We start from the raw sequence: 16,779 nt of genomic DNA, 5'->3' as shown, positions 1-16,779 counted from the left end.
CCATTAGTTGAGAGTTTTTCCTCAATAACCCTCTAATTAGTGCTTATTTGTTGCAAGTAAGGACGTTACATGAGTTTTGGTCTATGCGCTGCTCAATATGGGCCTAATAAGGCAATAGTACCACAAGAATAGTAATTCTCCCATAATAACACTTAACAAATATGATCTATTCTTATGGAACAAGACATGAAACTGTATACAAATATGAATATATTAGAACATATCCAATGTATTACAAGGATCTTCACATTAAAACACCCACATGTGCAATGTCCTCTCGTAAGGCTGTCGGACAATTGTTTGACCTTTGATGTGGCAAGAAAATGAATAAATTGCTATTTAAATTAGTTTATTAGACATGAAAGGGTCAATTCAAGAATCAATGAATGGATTTAAGTTATTTTGAATTGAAAATAAATAAATGTGTAAGTTGTAAATGATCTGTATACCAGTCAGAAATAACTTTGTTTTTGTTGTTATGTCTCTTTCATCACTTTTGAATGCTGAATAGAACATGTGTGCACTATTACACACTTCTTTTTTTTTTTTTAATTAAAATTAGGCTACACAATCCTGCAACCGAAATCACATCTACAACACACTTCTAATGGAAAAGACAGACTCACATGATCGAGCTGGTGTATACTCAAGTTTAAGTGACAAGGCGAGCATGGCTCAACAATATTCAGCAGATACACCGAGAAACTGTCTGTTAAAATTCATCCATTCATTGTTCACTTCAATATTGCTGTCATTCCAACAGAGAAAGTCTTTTTTATATAGAAAATAACTGTCTGTTCGCTGTCCATGGTGCTGAAATAAAAGCAAAGACTCGTTAAAATGCATATCTTGATTAGTTAAATAATGAAACAGATTTTTTGGGGGAGATTTCTGAATGTTTTACCTTTGAAGCATTGGGTGCATTATTAAGTAAAGGGTACGGTTTGTCTTTAAATCAGACTCCCACACAGGTCCCACAGCCCACGTGGTTCTGAATGAACGGGAGCCCGGACCATTCGCAGACCGCCTGAGGGGGATGGCCCCTCCCCTCCCTTCCATCAATGGACGAAACAAAACTGCTTGGACCTGCCTTTTTAATGACAGAGCCTCAGATATATAAGGAGCCGGCGAAGGTTGAGAAAGATGCTGAGAGCCATACACCCCTCACCTGCACACACACACATAACACACATACACCCACATACACACGCCTTCACCTCCTGCACTCTTCATCCCCGCCGCACATCACCGGATGAGTTACACGGTGGACACTTCAGGGAGCCCCTTCAGGAGAATTATGGATACTAGGACGACCGGCTACGGCTACAGCCGCTCCGGCAGCTCCCCCTCCAGCGGGTTCCACTCCCAGTCCTGGTCCCGGGCAAGCCCCGGCTCCACCATGACCACGTCCTACAAGAGGAGCGTGAATATGCCGGTGTCCCGAGCCTACAGCTCCACAGTGCTCAGCTCCGTAGATAGCGGTAACTACCAGACCTCCATGATGAACGGAGACTTGAAGCGATCCAATGAGAAGGAGCAACTTCAAGGGCTCAACGACCGCTTCGTTGTTTACATCGACAAGGTGCACTACCTGGAGCAGCAGAACAAGCAGATCGAGGACGAAATCCAGGCACTGCGCCAGAAGCAGGTGTCCCGCTCCCAGCTGGGCGATCACTACGACCAGGAGCTGCAGGATCTGCGGTCCATGCTGGAGCAGATCCACCACGACAAGACGCAGATCCAGCTCGACACCGACCATGTCGAGGAGGACATCCAGCGTCTGAGGGACCGCTATGACGAAGAGGCTCGCATCCGGGAGGAGACCGAAGCCATTATCCGCGTCCTGAGGAAGGACATGAGCGAGTCGGAGTTGGTGAAGTCTGAGTTGGATAAGAAAGTTCAATCTCTGCAGGATGAGATTGCCTTCATCCGCAACAACCACGAGGAAGAGGTGAGCGAGCTGATCGCCCAGATCGAGGAGTCTCAGGTGACCGTGGAGAGGAAGGATCTGCATAAGACGGACATCACCGAGGCTCTGCGGGAGATCCGCTGCGAGCTGGAGGGTCACTCCAACCAGAACCTGCAGCAGGTGGAGAACTTGTTCATGTGCCGCTACTCCAAGCTCACCGAGGCTGCAGATCAGAACAAGGACGCCATAAAGTCCGCCCGTGATGAGATATCAGACTACCGCCGCCAGCTCCAGTCCAAGACGGTGGAGTTAGAAGCCATCCGCAGGACAAGAGAGTCTCTGGAGAGGCAGCTGAATGAAATCGAGGACCGCCACAGCAGCGATCTGTCCAGCCTTCAGGTAGGAAACAGCCACAGGGCCGTGTGTAAAGAGCGGAACACACCGTTGAAATATGCTTTTCTGTACATATGCAACTTATTTTGTTTATTTCTGTGCGATAAACTTAAAAAGTATGGTTGCAATCTATGATGGATTATTATTCATATTTGATTTTGTGTATAGCTTATTGACGCAGTTTTTATTCAAGGGATTTAAGAGTAGCAAACTGGATAAAAAGGATCGTATTTTATAATTTTCTATATCGTGTTTAGGTGCTTGTGTGTCACATTTTTCTGCTGCGTAATGATTGCTACAGTATGAGCTCATACCTTCTAACAAAATCTGTCTCGTGCCAGGACATGGTTAAGGGGAGACACTGCAGCAGACAAGCCCCCCCCTCTCTCCCTCTCTCTCTCTGTAGTGCTGAATCAGGGCAGAGGCATGGATCGATGCTTTCATTGGCTCTGTCCTTACATCATCCCCTTTAGGGGCAGGAGTGGGGGTGTATTAACAATAAGCATGGAGGATGTAGTTGAAAAATAGGCATTTAACATCTCTAGAATACTGTATTGCGGCATAATGTATCAAAGCAACCGTTGTTGGTGCACAGTGTACAAAGTTTACACAAACTGTGCACAGATAACAATTAGGGCTAAATTAAAAGTTTTGATAAAAGGTGATTTAGAAAAAAAATCGAAACATTGCCATGAATAATTAATTATGATATTTAAAGCTGCATTAATGAATCTGCAAAATGGACGCTCTGCAAGTCATTGTTTGTACTTCATCAACCTTGGGTTGGGTCTGCTCTGTTTGTCCTCAGGAGACAATTCACCAGCTGGATAATGAGCTCAAGAGCACCAAATGGGAGATGGCACGTCACCTGCGCGAGTACCAGGACCTGCTCAATGTCAAGATGGCATTGGACATTGAGATTGCTGCATACAGGTATATACGGACATGCATTTAACATGTACAAAGTAGTGGAAATACAATTTAATGTTATTTTACATAATTTTGTACAAATCTGCTTCTTCCCAGAAAACTCCTAGAGGGCGAGGAGACTCACTTCAGCACTTTCCCCTATCGCCAGGCGGTCAGCCCCACAAAAGTCTTTAAGTCTAAATCTGACGTTCCCAAGCTTAGGGTGCAACACAAGTTTGTCGAGGAGATCATCGAGGAGACGAGGGTGGAAGATGAGGCAGAAGAATTTGACGAAGCCCTGGCAGACATAGCACAAGAGCTGTCCGCTACACTCGGAGGTGGAGGAGACGAGGGAGAGGAAGAGGAGGGGGAAGAGGGAGGTGAGGGAGAGGAAGAAGAGGGTGATGAGCAAGAGGGGGAGGGGGAAGGTGTTGAGGAGGAAGTTGTAGCCGCCACCAAAGCCAAAGTTAGCTCTAGCGCACCTGCTAAGGAGGAAGAAGGAGAGGATGATGGAAAAGACGAGGATGAGGAAGGAGAGGGAGGTGAAGAAGAGAAGGAAGAAGATGTTGAGGGGGAAGATGAAGGAGAAAAGGGGGATGACGCAGAGGGAGGTGATGAAGTAGAAGGAGACGATGTAGGAGAGGATGAGGAGGAAATTGAGGAGACAGTGCTCTGCTCCAAAGCGCCCGAGTCTAAAGCCTTTCCTGACCAAGAGAAGGCCGGAGACAAGGAAGGCAGCGGAGGAGAAGAGGAAGCTGATGCCGATGAGGAAGATGGAGAACAGGACGAAGATGCCGGCAGTGACAAAGCCTCCAAGAGCGTAGACGAGAAAGAGGATAAAGAGGATGCTGAGAAAACCACAAAGGAAGATAGCAAAACAGACGAGAAGAAAGAGGAAGACAAATCAGAAGAAGTTGTAGCCAAGACGGACGCTTCAAAAACAGAATCTGCAAAGCCCGAGTCCAAGAAAGAAGACACAGCCAAAACTGAGGCATCAAAACCTGATTCCCCAAAGTCTGAATCTCCTAAACTTGGATCCCCAAAGTCTGAGACCCCTAAACTTGAATCCCCAAAGTCTGAATCTCCTAAACTTGGATCCCCAAAGTCTGAGACCCCTAAACTTGAATCCCCAAAGTCTGAATCTCCTAAACTTGGATCCCCAAAGTCTGAATCTCCTAAACTTGGATCCCCAAAGTCTGAGTCTCCAAAACTTGGATCCCCAAAGTCTGAATCTCCTAAACTTGGATCCCCAAAGTCTGAGTCTCCTAAACTTGGATCCCCAAAGTCTGAATCTCCTAAACTTGGATCCCCAAAGTCTGAGTCTCCTAAACTTGGATCCCCAAAGTCTGAGTCCCCTAAACTTGGATCCCCAAAGTCTGAGTCCCCTAAACTTGGATCCCCAAAGTCTGAGTCCCCTAAACTTGAATCCCCAAAGTCTGAGTCCCCTAAACTTGGATCCCCAAAGTCTGAGACCCCTAAACTTGGATCCCCAAAGTCTGAGTCCCCTAAACTTGAATCCCCAAAGTCTGAGTCCCCTAAACTTGGATCCCCAAAGTCTGAGTCCCCTAAACTTGGATCCCCAAAGTCTGAATCTCCTAAACTTGGATCCCCAAAGTCTGAGACCCCTAAACTTGGATCCCCAAAGTCTGAGTCCCCTAAACTTGGATCCCCAAAGTCTGAGTCCCCTAAACTTGAATCCCCAAAGTCTGAGTCCCCTAAACTTGGATCCCCAAAGTCTGAATCTCCTAAACTTGGATCCCCAAAGTCTGAGTCCCCTAAACTTGGATCCCCAAAGTCTGAATCTCCTAAACTTGGATCCCCAAAGTCTGAATCTCCTAAACCTGAGTCCCTTAAATCTGAAATTCCCAAGCCTACATCTCTGAAGCCTGAATCCCCAAAACCAAGCTCCCCAAAAGCAGAGTCTCCCAAGTTGGAATCTCCAAAACCTGAATCTCCTAAAGCTAAATCCCCAAAGACCCCCCTGCCCGAGACCCCTAAAGCCGCGGAAGAGAAATCAGAGAAAAAGAGCGACCCAACAGAGGAGAAGAATGTTGAAAAGAAGGATGCTGCCATGAACGGCGATGAAGACAAGAGCAGCCCAGAGGAGAAGAAGGACGAGGAGAAAGAAACCGACATGGTCTCTAACGGCATTGACGAGAGTACGGTCAAAGAGGACGGTAGCCAAAAAGTAGTGATCACCAAAACCGTGGAGACGATCACCACTGGAGAGGATGGATCCAAGCGCGTCACCAAATCTGTCACTGTGACCGAGACAGTGAAGGACGAGGTGGAGGAGGTGAAAGAGGAGGTGCTGGTGTCCACCAAGAAGACAGAGAAGCACTCCACCATGTCCATCAAGCAGGTGACAGAGCAAGAATAAGCGGATTCCTGACCGGCGATCTTGCGGAGATGGGCAAGTGGAGAAGACAAGCAATCAGCCCAAACTAACATAACAAAGAAAACCATACAGCTAGAGCGATGTAATAAAGATAACAACTCTCAAACATACAAAACAAATCATAGAGAGAAGCCAAACCTTAAATGCTACCAATTTCAAAAACGCATGTTGAGTGACAGCTTTAAACGGGCTTTGCTGCAGTCAGTAGCAAGCGACTGAGACATGTTATCCTCTTTTTCTTTCTTTCTGCAGTTCACGGGCGAGCTCATGGGAGGGAGGGAGGGGGGTCTCTGCATGCAATAGCTCAGGAGAGGGGGGAGTACTTCACTTCCTTATCTGTATGTATGGTAAATACACTGTAAAAAGAGTAAATATGTAAAAGGAATAAATGTAACGTGGGTGGGAGAGTGAGATGTATAATTGAAGTTGAGTTTTTTTGACGTTATGTAAAAGGGGAGGGGCGGGCAAGTAGGTGGGAGGGTCCCCAAGTGCTCTACTGACGACGCCTTACTTGACACGTGAAGACACAAACCGAGCCAAAAAGGAACTAACAACCCAACGTACAGAGAAGAGAGAGACAGGCAGCGGTATGATAAACACATGACCGTAAACATCCAGTAACTGAAGCAGTTGAACAAACATGAAGAAACTCCTTAGCCTTAAACACGCTTTCTATCAGTGTCTGTTATGTTTCACTGAGTGCAACTGAAAAAGATATAACTGTAAATGTGCATTTTCATGCGTTCTTGTATGCATAGGATTGACTTGAATTTAAATACAGAAATAAATGAGGTGCTACTGTTTGCAATCCCATGACTTTACTCATCATGAACGATTTCAGCATTTGCTTAATAAATGTCATAATGAAGAAAAAACTAAAAAGAGTGTGTCTGTTCATTTGATGTATCTGTGTATGTTTAGCAGTTGTATGTTCTCACATTACACAAGAGGAGTTACATTAGGTAGTTGAAAGTATAACAACTTTAAAATAAATGTTTGATTATCTAATTAATGGCTTTAAGTTAAAATATATATATATTCCAATGTGGTCAATTTGTCTAATTAAAATAAAACTCAATGATAGAATATGAATGATAGCAAACTGTGGAAATTACGATTATTGAATACTAAAAGGTTATAATACCCCCCCCCCCCCAACAAAAAAAAAACAAGCTGACCTAAGACCAAGCCAACTACATACATTTGCCAACATTTGAAACCTCAACATAACTTGATCTTTCCATGTAAAGCCTGAAAAACATCTTCCTTAACCCAAAAGACAGTAAATAAACTAATCCAATCTTTATAGCATGGTCACTCAAACCTCATCAAACATTCAAAAAATGATACAGTATACACACCTACATTTCTTGAAAATGCTCAAAGGCAATAACTTAAAAGGAAATTCACTAAATACTTAAATTTAATTATATAACTAACATCCTTGGTAGATAACTTAACAAATAAAATTATAATGTTCATATATTCATAATAACATATTATTTAAATGTATTATTTGCAGCTTTAAACACATTTATCAATAATGTTATTTGATTAAAAAAGGTTATCAATCGAGGATTTAACACATCAGATCTCCTGTACAGTATAGCCGTTCCAGGATATTCCTTTATATTAATGTCATTTATCATCATGACATTTTTAGGGGATACTTGATTTGATAGTGTGATAAGGTTTGACTGCATATTCATTTCTTATGGCTTATGGGTTTTTTCAGCTTGAAGTTGGACTGCTGTTATTCATGGCAAATGTTATCACTGATAGGCTGGGTGCAGTGAAATAACAATTAATCAGTGTCTAAAGTGTAATTATTTTTTAAAACCCACCAACAGTGCTTTACACCATGCTGAGCCTGCTGCTGAAGACAATCTACATTTACCAAAGGGAGACAAAGAACAGAGCATCTGTCCATCCAGAAAAATTGCATGGAAATATGGTATAGCACAGGGGTAGCCAACACGGTGCCCGCGGGCACTTAGTCGCCCGCAGGGGCAACGTGAGTCGCCCGCCGGGCATGTTCTAAAAATAGCTCGCCAAGCAAATCCAAAATGTATAAAATACACAAAACAAAAAAGGAAATGTAATTAAAAGAACCTACCCTATGCATAAACGAAACCTCAATCATAGCGAACCCTATCTACTTACTACAACTCTATATCTATCTAACACCCCTCCTCCCCCCACCCCCACAATGAATATCGACCAATCACGTTCTTGCTTGATTTGCGGGACCAGCGTTGCAGTCCGGAAGAAAAGCAATGTGGCACCTCCCCGCTGATTTTCCTTCTGGCAGAATCTACACATCAGCCCCATTGAACAGCCTATCATGCCAGCCGATACCACACATGAGGAGCAGAGTTTTACTGTGTGTGTGTTGCAACTTGCATATATATTTATTGCACTTGACGCACACATACACATGGCGTAATTTCCTTAAAAAAAAAAGTTTAAAAGGGGAGTGATTAGCCAAATATGCATAAATGAACAGATAGAATGCTAACTAAGTAACATAAGATAAGAATAAACAAGTTGAAATGATTTGTTGTTGGTTGTGATCATATCCTAAAGATGTTTGGATTATTGAAAAGTATACAACTCCCTTTCATATGAGTGTTGAGAGCTGTATCCATCAATTCATTTTGTGCTCCAGATTGATGCATTTCACTTCAACATTTAAAAAAAAATTCCCCTGGAGGATTTGAGGTCCCCCCCCAAAATAAAACAGGTTAAAAATAATTAAATTGCATACATGTTATTTTAGTAAACACTGAAAACGGGTCCCACAGACCCAAAAAGCGCACAAAGGTTAAAGGTAAGCATACAATAATGTTCAAATGTGCTAAATATATACACTGCAAAAAACAAAAAAAAGATGAGTAAAAGTAGCCCCCGACTTGTTTTATTTTTTGAAAGTAGCCCTCGTCCTAAAAAAGGTTGGTGACCCCTGGTATAGCAATATAAATTCAATACAAGAGGTGTGTCCTATTACTTGTCCAAGTTAGCTATACAATGATGCATGGATTCAGAGTCATTCATTCACATTACATGGAAGTTATTGAAAATAAATACAACTTTTTAATACAGAACAGCTGCATTTTCATAAGAATATTCATGTAAAAAAAGATAGAGGAATAAAATCTAATAAAAGAGGTCTGTCCTACTTGTCAAGTGTCACCTGATATGAAAACACAAGAGTTTTAAGTGAAAAATGTCCAGAAGCAAAACATCCATATGTAATAGAAAAAGGGTAACACTTGAGGTACACAAATTAACCATCAACTAGTTGTTAATTAACATGCATATTAGCAGTATATTAGCTCTTTAGTAGTCATTATAAAACACTTATTAATGCCTTATTCTATATGAGCATATTCTACAAGTAATAAGCCATTAGTTGAGAGTTTTGCCTCAATAACCCTCTAACTAGTGCTTATTTGTTGCAAGTAAGGAAGTTACATGAGTTTTGGTCTATGCGCTGCTCAATATGGGCCTAATAAGGCAATAGTACCACAAGAATAGTAATTCTCCCATAATAACACTTAACAAATATGATCTATTCTTATGGAACAAGACATGAAACTGTATACAAATATGAATATATTAGAACATATCCAATGTATTACAAGGATCTTCACATTAAAACACCCACATGTGCAATGTCCTCTCGTAAGGCTGTCGGACAATTGTTTGACCTTTGATGTGGCAAGAAAATGAATAAATTGCTATTTAAATTAGTTTATTAGACATGAAAGGGTCAATTCAAGAATCAATGAATGGATTTAAGTTATTTTGAATTGAAAATAAATAAATGTGTAAGTTGTAAATGATCTGTATACCAGTCAGAAATAACTTTGTTTTTGTTGTTATGTCTCTTTCATCACTTTTGAATGCTGAATAGAACATGTGTGCACTATTACACACTTCTTTTTTTAAAAATTAAAATTAGGCTACACAATCCTGCAACCGAAATCACAACTACAACACACTTCTAATGGAAAAGACAGACTCACATGATCGAGCTGGTGTATACTCAAGTTTAAGTGACAAGGCGAGCATGGCTCAACAATATTCAGCAGATACACCGAGAAACTGTCTGTTAAAATTCATGAATTCATTGTTCACTTCAATATTGCTGTCATTCCAACAGAGAAAGTCTTTTTTATATAGAAAATAACTGGCTGTTCGCTGTCCATGGTGCTGAAATAAAGCAAAGACTCGTTAAAATGCATATCTTGATTAGTTAAATAATGAAACAGATTTTTTGGGGGAGATTTCTGAATGTTTTACCTTTGAAGCATTGGGTGCATTATTAAGTAAAGGGTACGGTTTGTCTTTAAATCAGACTCCCACACAGGTCCCGCAGCCCACGTGGTTCAGAATGAACGGGAGCCCGGACCATTCGCAGACCGCCTGAGGGGGATGGCCCCTCCCCTCCCTTCCATCAATGGACGAAACAAAACTGCTTGGACCTGCCTTTTTAATGACAGAGCCTCAGATATATAAGGAGCCGGCGAAGGTTGAGAAAGACGCTGAGAGCCATACACCCCTCACCTGCACACACACACATAACACACATACACCCACATACACACGCCTTCACCTCCTGCACTCTTCATCCCCGCCGCACATCACCGGATGAGTTACACGGTGGACACTTCAGGGAGCCCCTTCAGGAGAATTATGGATACTAGGACGACCGGCTACGGCTACAGCCGCTCCGGCAGCTCCCCCTCCAGCGGGTTCCGCTCCCAGTCCTGTTCCCGGGCAAGCCCCGGCTCCACCATGACGTCCTACAAGAGGAGCGTGAATATGCCGGTGTCCCGAGCCTACAGCTCCACGGTGCTCAGCTCCGTAGATAGCGGTAACTACCAGACCTCCATGATGAATGGAGACTTCAAGCGATCCAATGAGAAGGAGCAACTTCAAGGGCTCAACGACCGCTTCGTTGTTTACATCGACAAGGTGCACTACCTGGAGCAGCAGAACAAGCAGATCGAGGACGAAATCCAGGCGCTGCGCCAGAAGCAGGTGTCCCGCTCCCAGCTGGGCGATCACTACGACCAGGAGCTGCAGGATCTGCGGTCCATGCTGGAGCAGATCCACCACGACAAGACGCAGATCCAGCTCGACACCGACCATGTCGAGGAGGACATCCAGCGTCTGAGGGACCGCTATGACGAAGAGGCTCGCATCCGGGAGGAGACCGAAGCCATTATCCGCGTCCTGAGGAAGGACATGAGCGAGTCGGAGTTGGTGAAGTCTGAGTTGGATAAGAAAGTTCAATCTCTGCAGGATGAGATCGCCTTCATCCGCAACAACCACGAGGAAGAGGTGAGCGAGCTGATCGCCCAGATCGAGGAGTCTCAGGTGACCGTGGAGAGGAAGGATCTGCATAAGACGGACATCACCGAGGCTCTGCGGGAGATCCGCTGCGAGCTGGAGGGTCACTCCAACCAGAACCTGCAGCAGGTGGAGAACTTGTTCATGTGCCGCTACTCCAAGCTCACCGAGGCTGCAGATCAGAACAAGGACGCCATAAAGTCCGCCCGTGATGAGATATCAGACTACCGCCGCCAGCTCCAGTCCAAGACGGTGGAGTTAGAAGCCATCCGCAGGACAAGAGAGTCTCTGGAGAGGCAGCTGAATGAAATCGAGGACCGCCACAGCAGCGATCTGTCCAGCCTTCAGGTAGGAAACAGCCACAGGGCCGTGTGTAAAGAGCGGAACACACCGTTGAAATATGCTTTTCTGTACATATGCAACTTATTTTGTTTATTTCTGTGCGATAAACTTAAAAAGTATGGTTGCAATCTATGATAGATTATTATTCATATTTGATTTTGTGTATAGCTTATTGACGCAGTTTTTATTCAAGGGATTTAAGAGTAGCAAACTGGATAAAAAGGATCGTATTTTATCATTTTCTATATCGTGTTTAGGTGCTTGTGTGTCACATTTTTCTGCTGCGTAATGATTGCTACAGTATGAGCTCATACCTTCTAACAAAATCTGTCTCGTGCCAGGACATGGTTAAGGGGAGACACTGCAGCAGACAAGCCCCCCCCCTCTCTCCCTCTCTCTCTCTGTAGTGCTGAATCAGGGCAGAGGCATGGATCGATGCTTTCATTGGCTCTGTCCTTACATCATCCCCTTTAGGGGCAGGAGTGGGGGTGTATTAACAATAAGCATGGAGGATGTACTTGAAAAATAGGCATTTAACATCTCTAGAATACTGTATTGCGGCATAATGTATCAAAGCAGCCGTTGTTGTTGCACAGTGTACAAAGTTTACACAAACTGTGCACAGATAACAATTAGGGCTAAATTAAAAGTTTTGATAAAAGGTGATTTAGAAAAAAAATCGAAAAGTTGCCATGAATAATTAATTATGATATTTAAAGCTGCATTAATGAATCCGCAAAATGGACGCTCTGCAAGTCATTGTTTGTACTTCATCAACCTTGGGTTGGGTCTGCTCTGTTTGTCTTCAGGAGACAATTCACCAGCTGGATAATGAGCTCAAGAGCACCAAATGGGAGATGGCACGTCACCTGCGCGAGTACCAGGACCTGCTCAATGTCAAGATGGCATTGGACATTGAGATTGCTGCATACAGGTATATACGGACATGCATTTAACATGTACAAAGTAGTGGAAATACAATTTAATGTTATTTTACATAATTTTGTACAAATCTGCTTCTTCCCAGAAAACTCCTAGAGGGCGAGGAGACTCACTTCAGCACTTTCCCCTATCGCCAGGCGGTCACCCCCACAAAAGTCTTTAAGTCTAAATCTGACGTTCCCAAGCTTAGGGTGCAACACAAGTTTGTCGAGGAGATCATCGAGGAGACGAGGGTGGAAGATGAGGCAGAAGACTTTGACGAAGCCCTGGCAGAGATAGCACAAGAGCTGTCCGCTACACTCGGAGGTGGAGGAGACGAGGGAGAGGAAGAGGAGGGGGAAGAGGGAGGTGAGGGAGAGGAAGAAGAGGGTGATGAGCAAGAGGGGGAGGGGGAAGGTGTTGAGGAGGAAGTTGTAGCCGCCACCAAAGCCAAAGTTAGCTCTAGCGCACCTGCTAAGGAGGAAGAAGAAGAGGATGATGGAAAAGACGAGGATGAGGAAGGAGAGGGAGGTGAAGAAGAGAAGGAAGAAGATGTTGAGGGGGAAGATGAAGGAGAAAAGGGGGATGACGCAGAGGGAGGCGATGAAGTAGAAGGAGACGATGTAGGAGAGGAGGAGGAGGAAATTGAGGAGACAGTGCTCTGCTCCAAAGCGCCCGAGTCTAAAGCCTCTCCTGACCAAGAGAAGGCCGGAGACAAGGAAGGCAGTGGAGGAGAAGAGGAAGCTGGTGCCGATGAGGAAGATGGAGAACAGGACGAAGATGCCGGCAGTGACAAAGCCTCCAAGAGCGTAGACGAGAAAGAGGATAAAGAGGATGCTGAGAAAACCACAAAGGAAGATAGCAAAACAGACGAGAAGAAAGAGGTAGACAAATCAGAAGAAGTTGTAGCCAAGACAGACGCTTCAAAAACAGAATCTGCAAAGCCCGAGTCTAAGAAAGAAGACGCAGCCAAAACTGAGGCATCAAAACCTGATTCCCCAAAGTCTGAATCTCCTAAACTTGGATCCCCAAAGTCTGAGACCCCTAAACTTGAATCCCCAAAGTCTGAATCTCCTAAACTTGGATCCCCAAAGTCTGAATCTCCAAAACTTGGATCCCCAAAGTCTGAGTCTCCTAAACTTGGATCCCCAAAGTCTGAATCTCCTAAACTTGGATCCCCAAAGTCTGAGTCCCCTAAACTTGGATCCCCAAAGTCTGAGTCCCCTAAACTTGGATCCCCAAAGTCTGAATCTCCTAAACTTGGATCCCCAAAGTCTGAGTCCCCTAAACTTGGATCCCCAAAGTCTGAGTCCCCTAAACTTGGATCCCCAAAGTCTGAGTCCCCTAAACTTGGATCCCCAAAGTCTGAGTCCCCTAAACTTGGATCCCCAAAGTCTGAGTCTCCTAAACTTGGATCCCCAAAGTCTGAGTCCCCTAAACTTGAATCCCCAAAGTCTGAGTCTCCTAAACTTGGATCCCCAAAGTCTGAGTCTCCTAAACTTGGATCCCCAAAGTCTGAATCTCCTAAACTTGGATCCCCAAAGTCTGAGTCCCCTAAACTTGGATCCCCAAAGTCTGAGTCCCCTAAATTGGAATCCCCAAAGTCTGAGACCCCTAAACTTGAATCCCCAAAGTCTGAATCTCCTAAACTTGGATCCCCAAAGTCTGAGACCCCTAAACTTGGATCCCCAAAGTCTGAGTCCCCTAAACTTGAATCCCCAAAGTCTGAGTCTCCTAAACTTGGATCCCCAAAGTCTGAGACCCCTAAACTTGGATCCCCAAAGTCTGAGACCCCTAAACTTGGATCCCCAAAGTCTGAGTCCCCTAAACTTGGATCCCCAAAGTCTGAGTCCCCTAAACTTGGATCCCCAAAGTCTGAGTCCCCTAAACTTGGATCCCCAAAGTCTGAATCTCCTAAACTTGGATCCCCAAAGTCTGAATCTCCTAAACTTGGATCCCCAAAGTCTGAATCTCCTAAACCTGAGTCCCTTAAATCTGAAATTCCCAAGCCTACATCTCTGAAGCCTGAATCCCCAAAACCAAGCTCCCCAAAAGCAGAGTCTCCCAAGTCGGAATCTCCAAAACCTGAATCTCCTAAAGCTAAATCCCCAAAGACCCCCCTGCCCGAGACCCCTAAAGCCGCTGAAGAGAAATCAGAGAAAAAGAGCGACCCAACAGAGGAGAAGAATGTTGAAAAGAAGGATGTTGCCATGAACGGCGATGAAGACAAGAGCAGCCCAGAGGAGAAGAAGGACGAGGAGAAAGAAACCGACATGGTCTCTAACGGCATTGACGAGAGTACGGTCAAAGAGGACGGTAGCCAAAAAGTAGTAATCACCAAAACCGTGGAGACGATCACCACTGGAGAGGATGGATCCAAGCGCGTCACCAAATCTGTCACTGTGACCGAGACAGTGAAGGACGAGGTGGAGGAGGTGAAAGAGGAGGTGCTGGTGTCCACCAAGAAGACAGAGAAGCACTCCACCATGTCCATCAAGCAGGTGACAGAGCACGAATAAGCGGATTCCTGACCGGCGATCTTGCGGAGATGGGCAAGTGGAGAAGACAAGCAATCAGCCCAAACTAACATAACAAAGAAAACCATACAGCTAGAGCGATGTAATAAAGATAACAACTCTCAAACATGCAAAACAAATCATAGAGAGAAGCCAAACCTGAAATGCTACGAATTTCAAAAATGCATGTTGAGTGACAGCTTTAAACGGGCTTTGCTGCAGTCAGTAGCAAGCGACTGAGACATGTTATCCTCTTTTTCCTTCTTTCTGCAGTTCACGGGCGAGCTCATGGGAGGGAGAGAGGGAGGGGGGTCTCTGCATGCAATAGCTCAGGAGAGGGGGGAGTACTTCACTTCCTTATCTGTATGTATGGTAAATACACTGTAAAAAGAGTAAATATGTAAAAGGAATAAATGTAACGTGGGTGGGAGAGTGAGATGTATAATTGAAGTTGAGTTTTTTTGACGTTATGTAAAAGGGGAGGGGCGGGCAATTAGGTGGGAGGGTCCCCAAGTGCTCTACTGACGACGCCTTACTTGACACGTGAAGACACAAACCGAGCCAAAAAGGAACTAACAACACAACGTACAGAGAAGAGAGAGACAGGCAGCGGTATGATAAACACATGACCGTAAACATCCAGTAACTGAAGCAGTTGAACAAACATGAAGAAACTCCTTAGCCTTAAACACGCTTTCTATCAGTGTCTGTTATGTTTCACTGAGTGCAACTGAAAAAGATATAACTGTAAATGTGCATTTTCATGCGTTCTTGTATGCATAGGATTGACTTGAATTTAAATACAGAAATAAATGAGGTGCTACTGTTTGCAATCCCATGACTTTACTCATCATGAACGATTTCAGCATTTGCTTAATAAATGTCATAATGAAGAAAAAACAAAAAAGAGTGTGTCTGTTCATTTGATGTATCTGTGTATGTTTAGCAGTTGTATGTTCTCACATTACACAAGAGGAGTTACATTAGGTAGTTGAAAGTATAACAACTTTAAAATAAATGTTTGATTATTTAATTAATGGCTTTAAGTTAAAATATATATATATTCCAATGTGGTCAATTTGTCTAATTAAAATAAAACTCAATGACAGAATATGAATGATAGCAAACTGTGGAAATTACGATTATTGAATAATAAAAGGTTATAACCCCCCCCCCCCCCCAAAAAAACAAAAAAACAAGCTGACCGCAAGACCAAGCCAACTACATACATTTGCCAACATTTGAAACCTCAACATAACTTGATCTTTCCATGTAAAACCTGAAAAAACATCTTCCTTAACCCAAAAGACAGTAAATAAACTTATCCAATCTTTATAGCATGGTCACTCAAACCTCATCAAACATTCAAAATATTATATACACACATCCATTTCTTGAAGATGCTCAAAGGAAATAACTTAAAAGGAAATTCACTAAATACTTAAATTAAATTATATAACTAACATCCTTGGTAGATAACTTAAAAAATAACATTATAATGTTCATATATTCATAATAACATATTATTGAAATTTATTATTTGCAGCTTTAAACACATTTATCAATAATGTTATTTGATTAAAAAAGGTTATCAATCGAGGATTTAACACATCAGATCTCCTGTACAGTATAGCCGTTCCAGGATATTCCTTTATATTAATGTCATTTATCATCATGACATTTTTAGGGGATACTTGATTTGATAGTACATAGAACTATGTACTATCCTGTGTACTATAGAACACAGGATAGAATTTAAAATTCTTCTTCTCGCCTACAAAGCCCTTAATGGGCAGGCGCCATCTTACCTTAAAGAACTCATTATACCCTATTGTCCTACTAGGGCATTGCGTTCCAAGAATGCAGGGTTGTTGGTTGTTCCTAGAGTCTCTAAAAGTACAATGGGAGCCAGAGCCTTTTCTTATCAAGCTCCACTTTTGTGGAATCAGCTTCCAGTTGGTGTTCGGACGGCAGACACCCTATCCGTTTTTAAGAGTGCGCTTAAGACATCCATCTTTAACGCCATTGATCTG

General features: G+C 43.4%; 2 protein-coding genes across 2 annotated transcripts; both read left to right on the top strand.

Annotated features, from left to right (window-relative positions):
* The first annotated feature begins 1,156 nt into the window (after positions 1–1,156).
* LOC307024017 (uncharacterized protein) lies at positions 1,157–6,491 on the top strand. The gene is made up of 3 exons (XM_079657790.1): positions 1,157–2,308; positions 3,111–3,235; positions 3,329–6,491. The coding sequence occupies exons 1-3, from the start codon at positions 1,253–1,255 to the stop codon at positions 5,589–5,591; spliced, it is 3,444 nt and encodes a 1,147-aa protein (XP_079513916.1). The 5' UTR covers positions 1,157–1,252; the 3' UTR covers positions 5,592–6,491.
* Positions 6,492–10,137: 3,646 nt separating this feature from the next.
* LOC307023767 (uncharacterized protein) lies at positions 10,138–15,653 on the top strand. The gene is made up of 3 exons (XM_079657313.1): positions 10,138–11,315; positions 12,119–12,243; positions 12,337–15,653. Exons 1-3 carry the CDS (start codon positions 10,263–10,265, stop codon positions 14,747–14,749), a joined length of 3,591 nt encoding a protein of 1,196 aa, XP_079513439.1. The 5' UTR covers positions 10,138–10,262; the 3' UTR covers positions 14,750–15,653.
* The last annotated feature ends 1,126 nt before the right edge of the window (positions 15,654–16,779 follow it).

The sequence above is a fragment of the Notothenia rossii genome (assembly GCF_949606895.1).
Source record: "Notothenia rossii genome assembly, chromosome: 11".
Taxonomy (NCBI): Eukaryota; Metazoa; Chordata; class Actinopteri; order Perciformes; family Nototheniidae; genus Notothenia; species Notothenia rossii.
The sequence above is the reverse complement of the archived record's forward strand: the minus strand, read 5'-3'. Positions and strand labels throughout refer to the sequence as shown.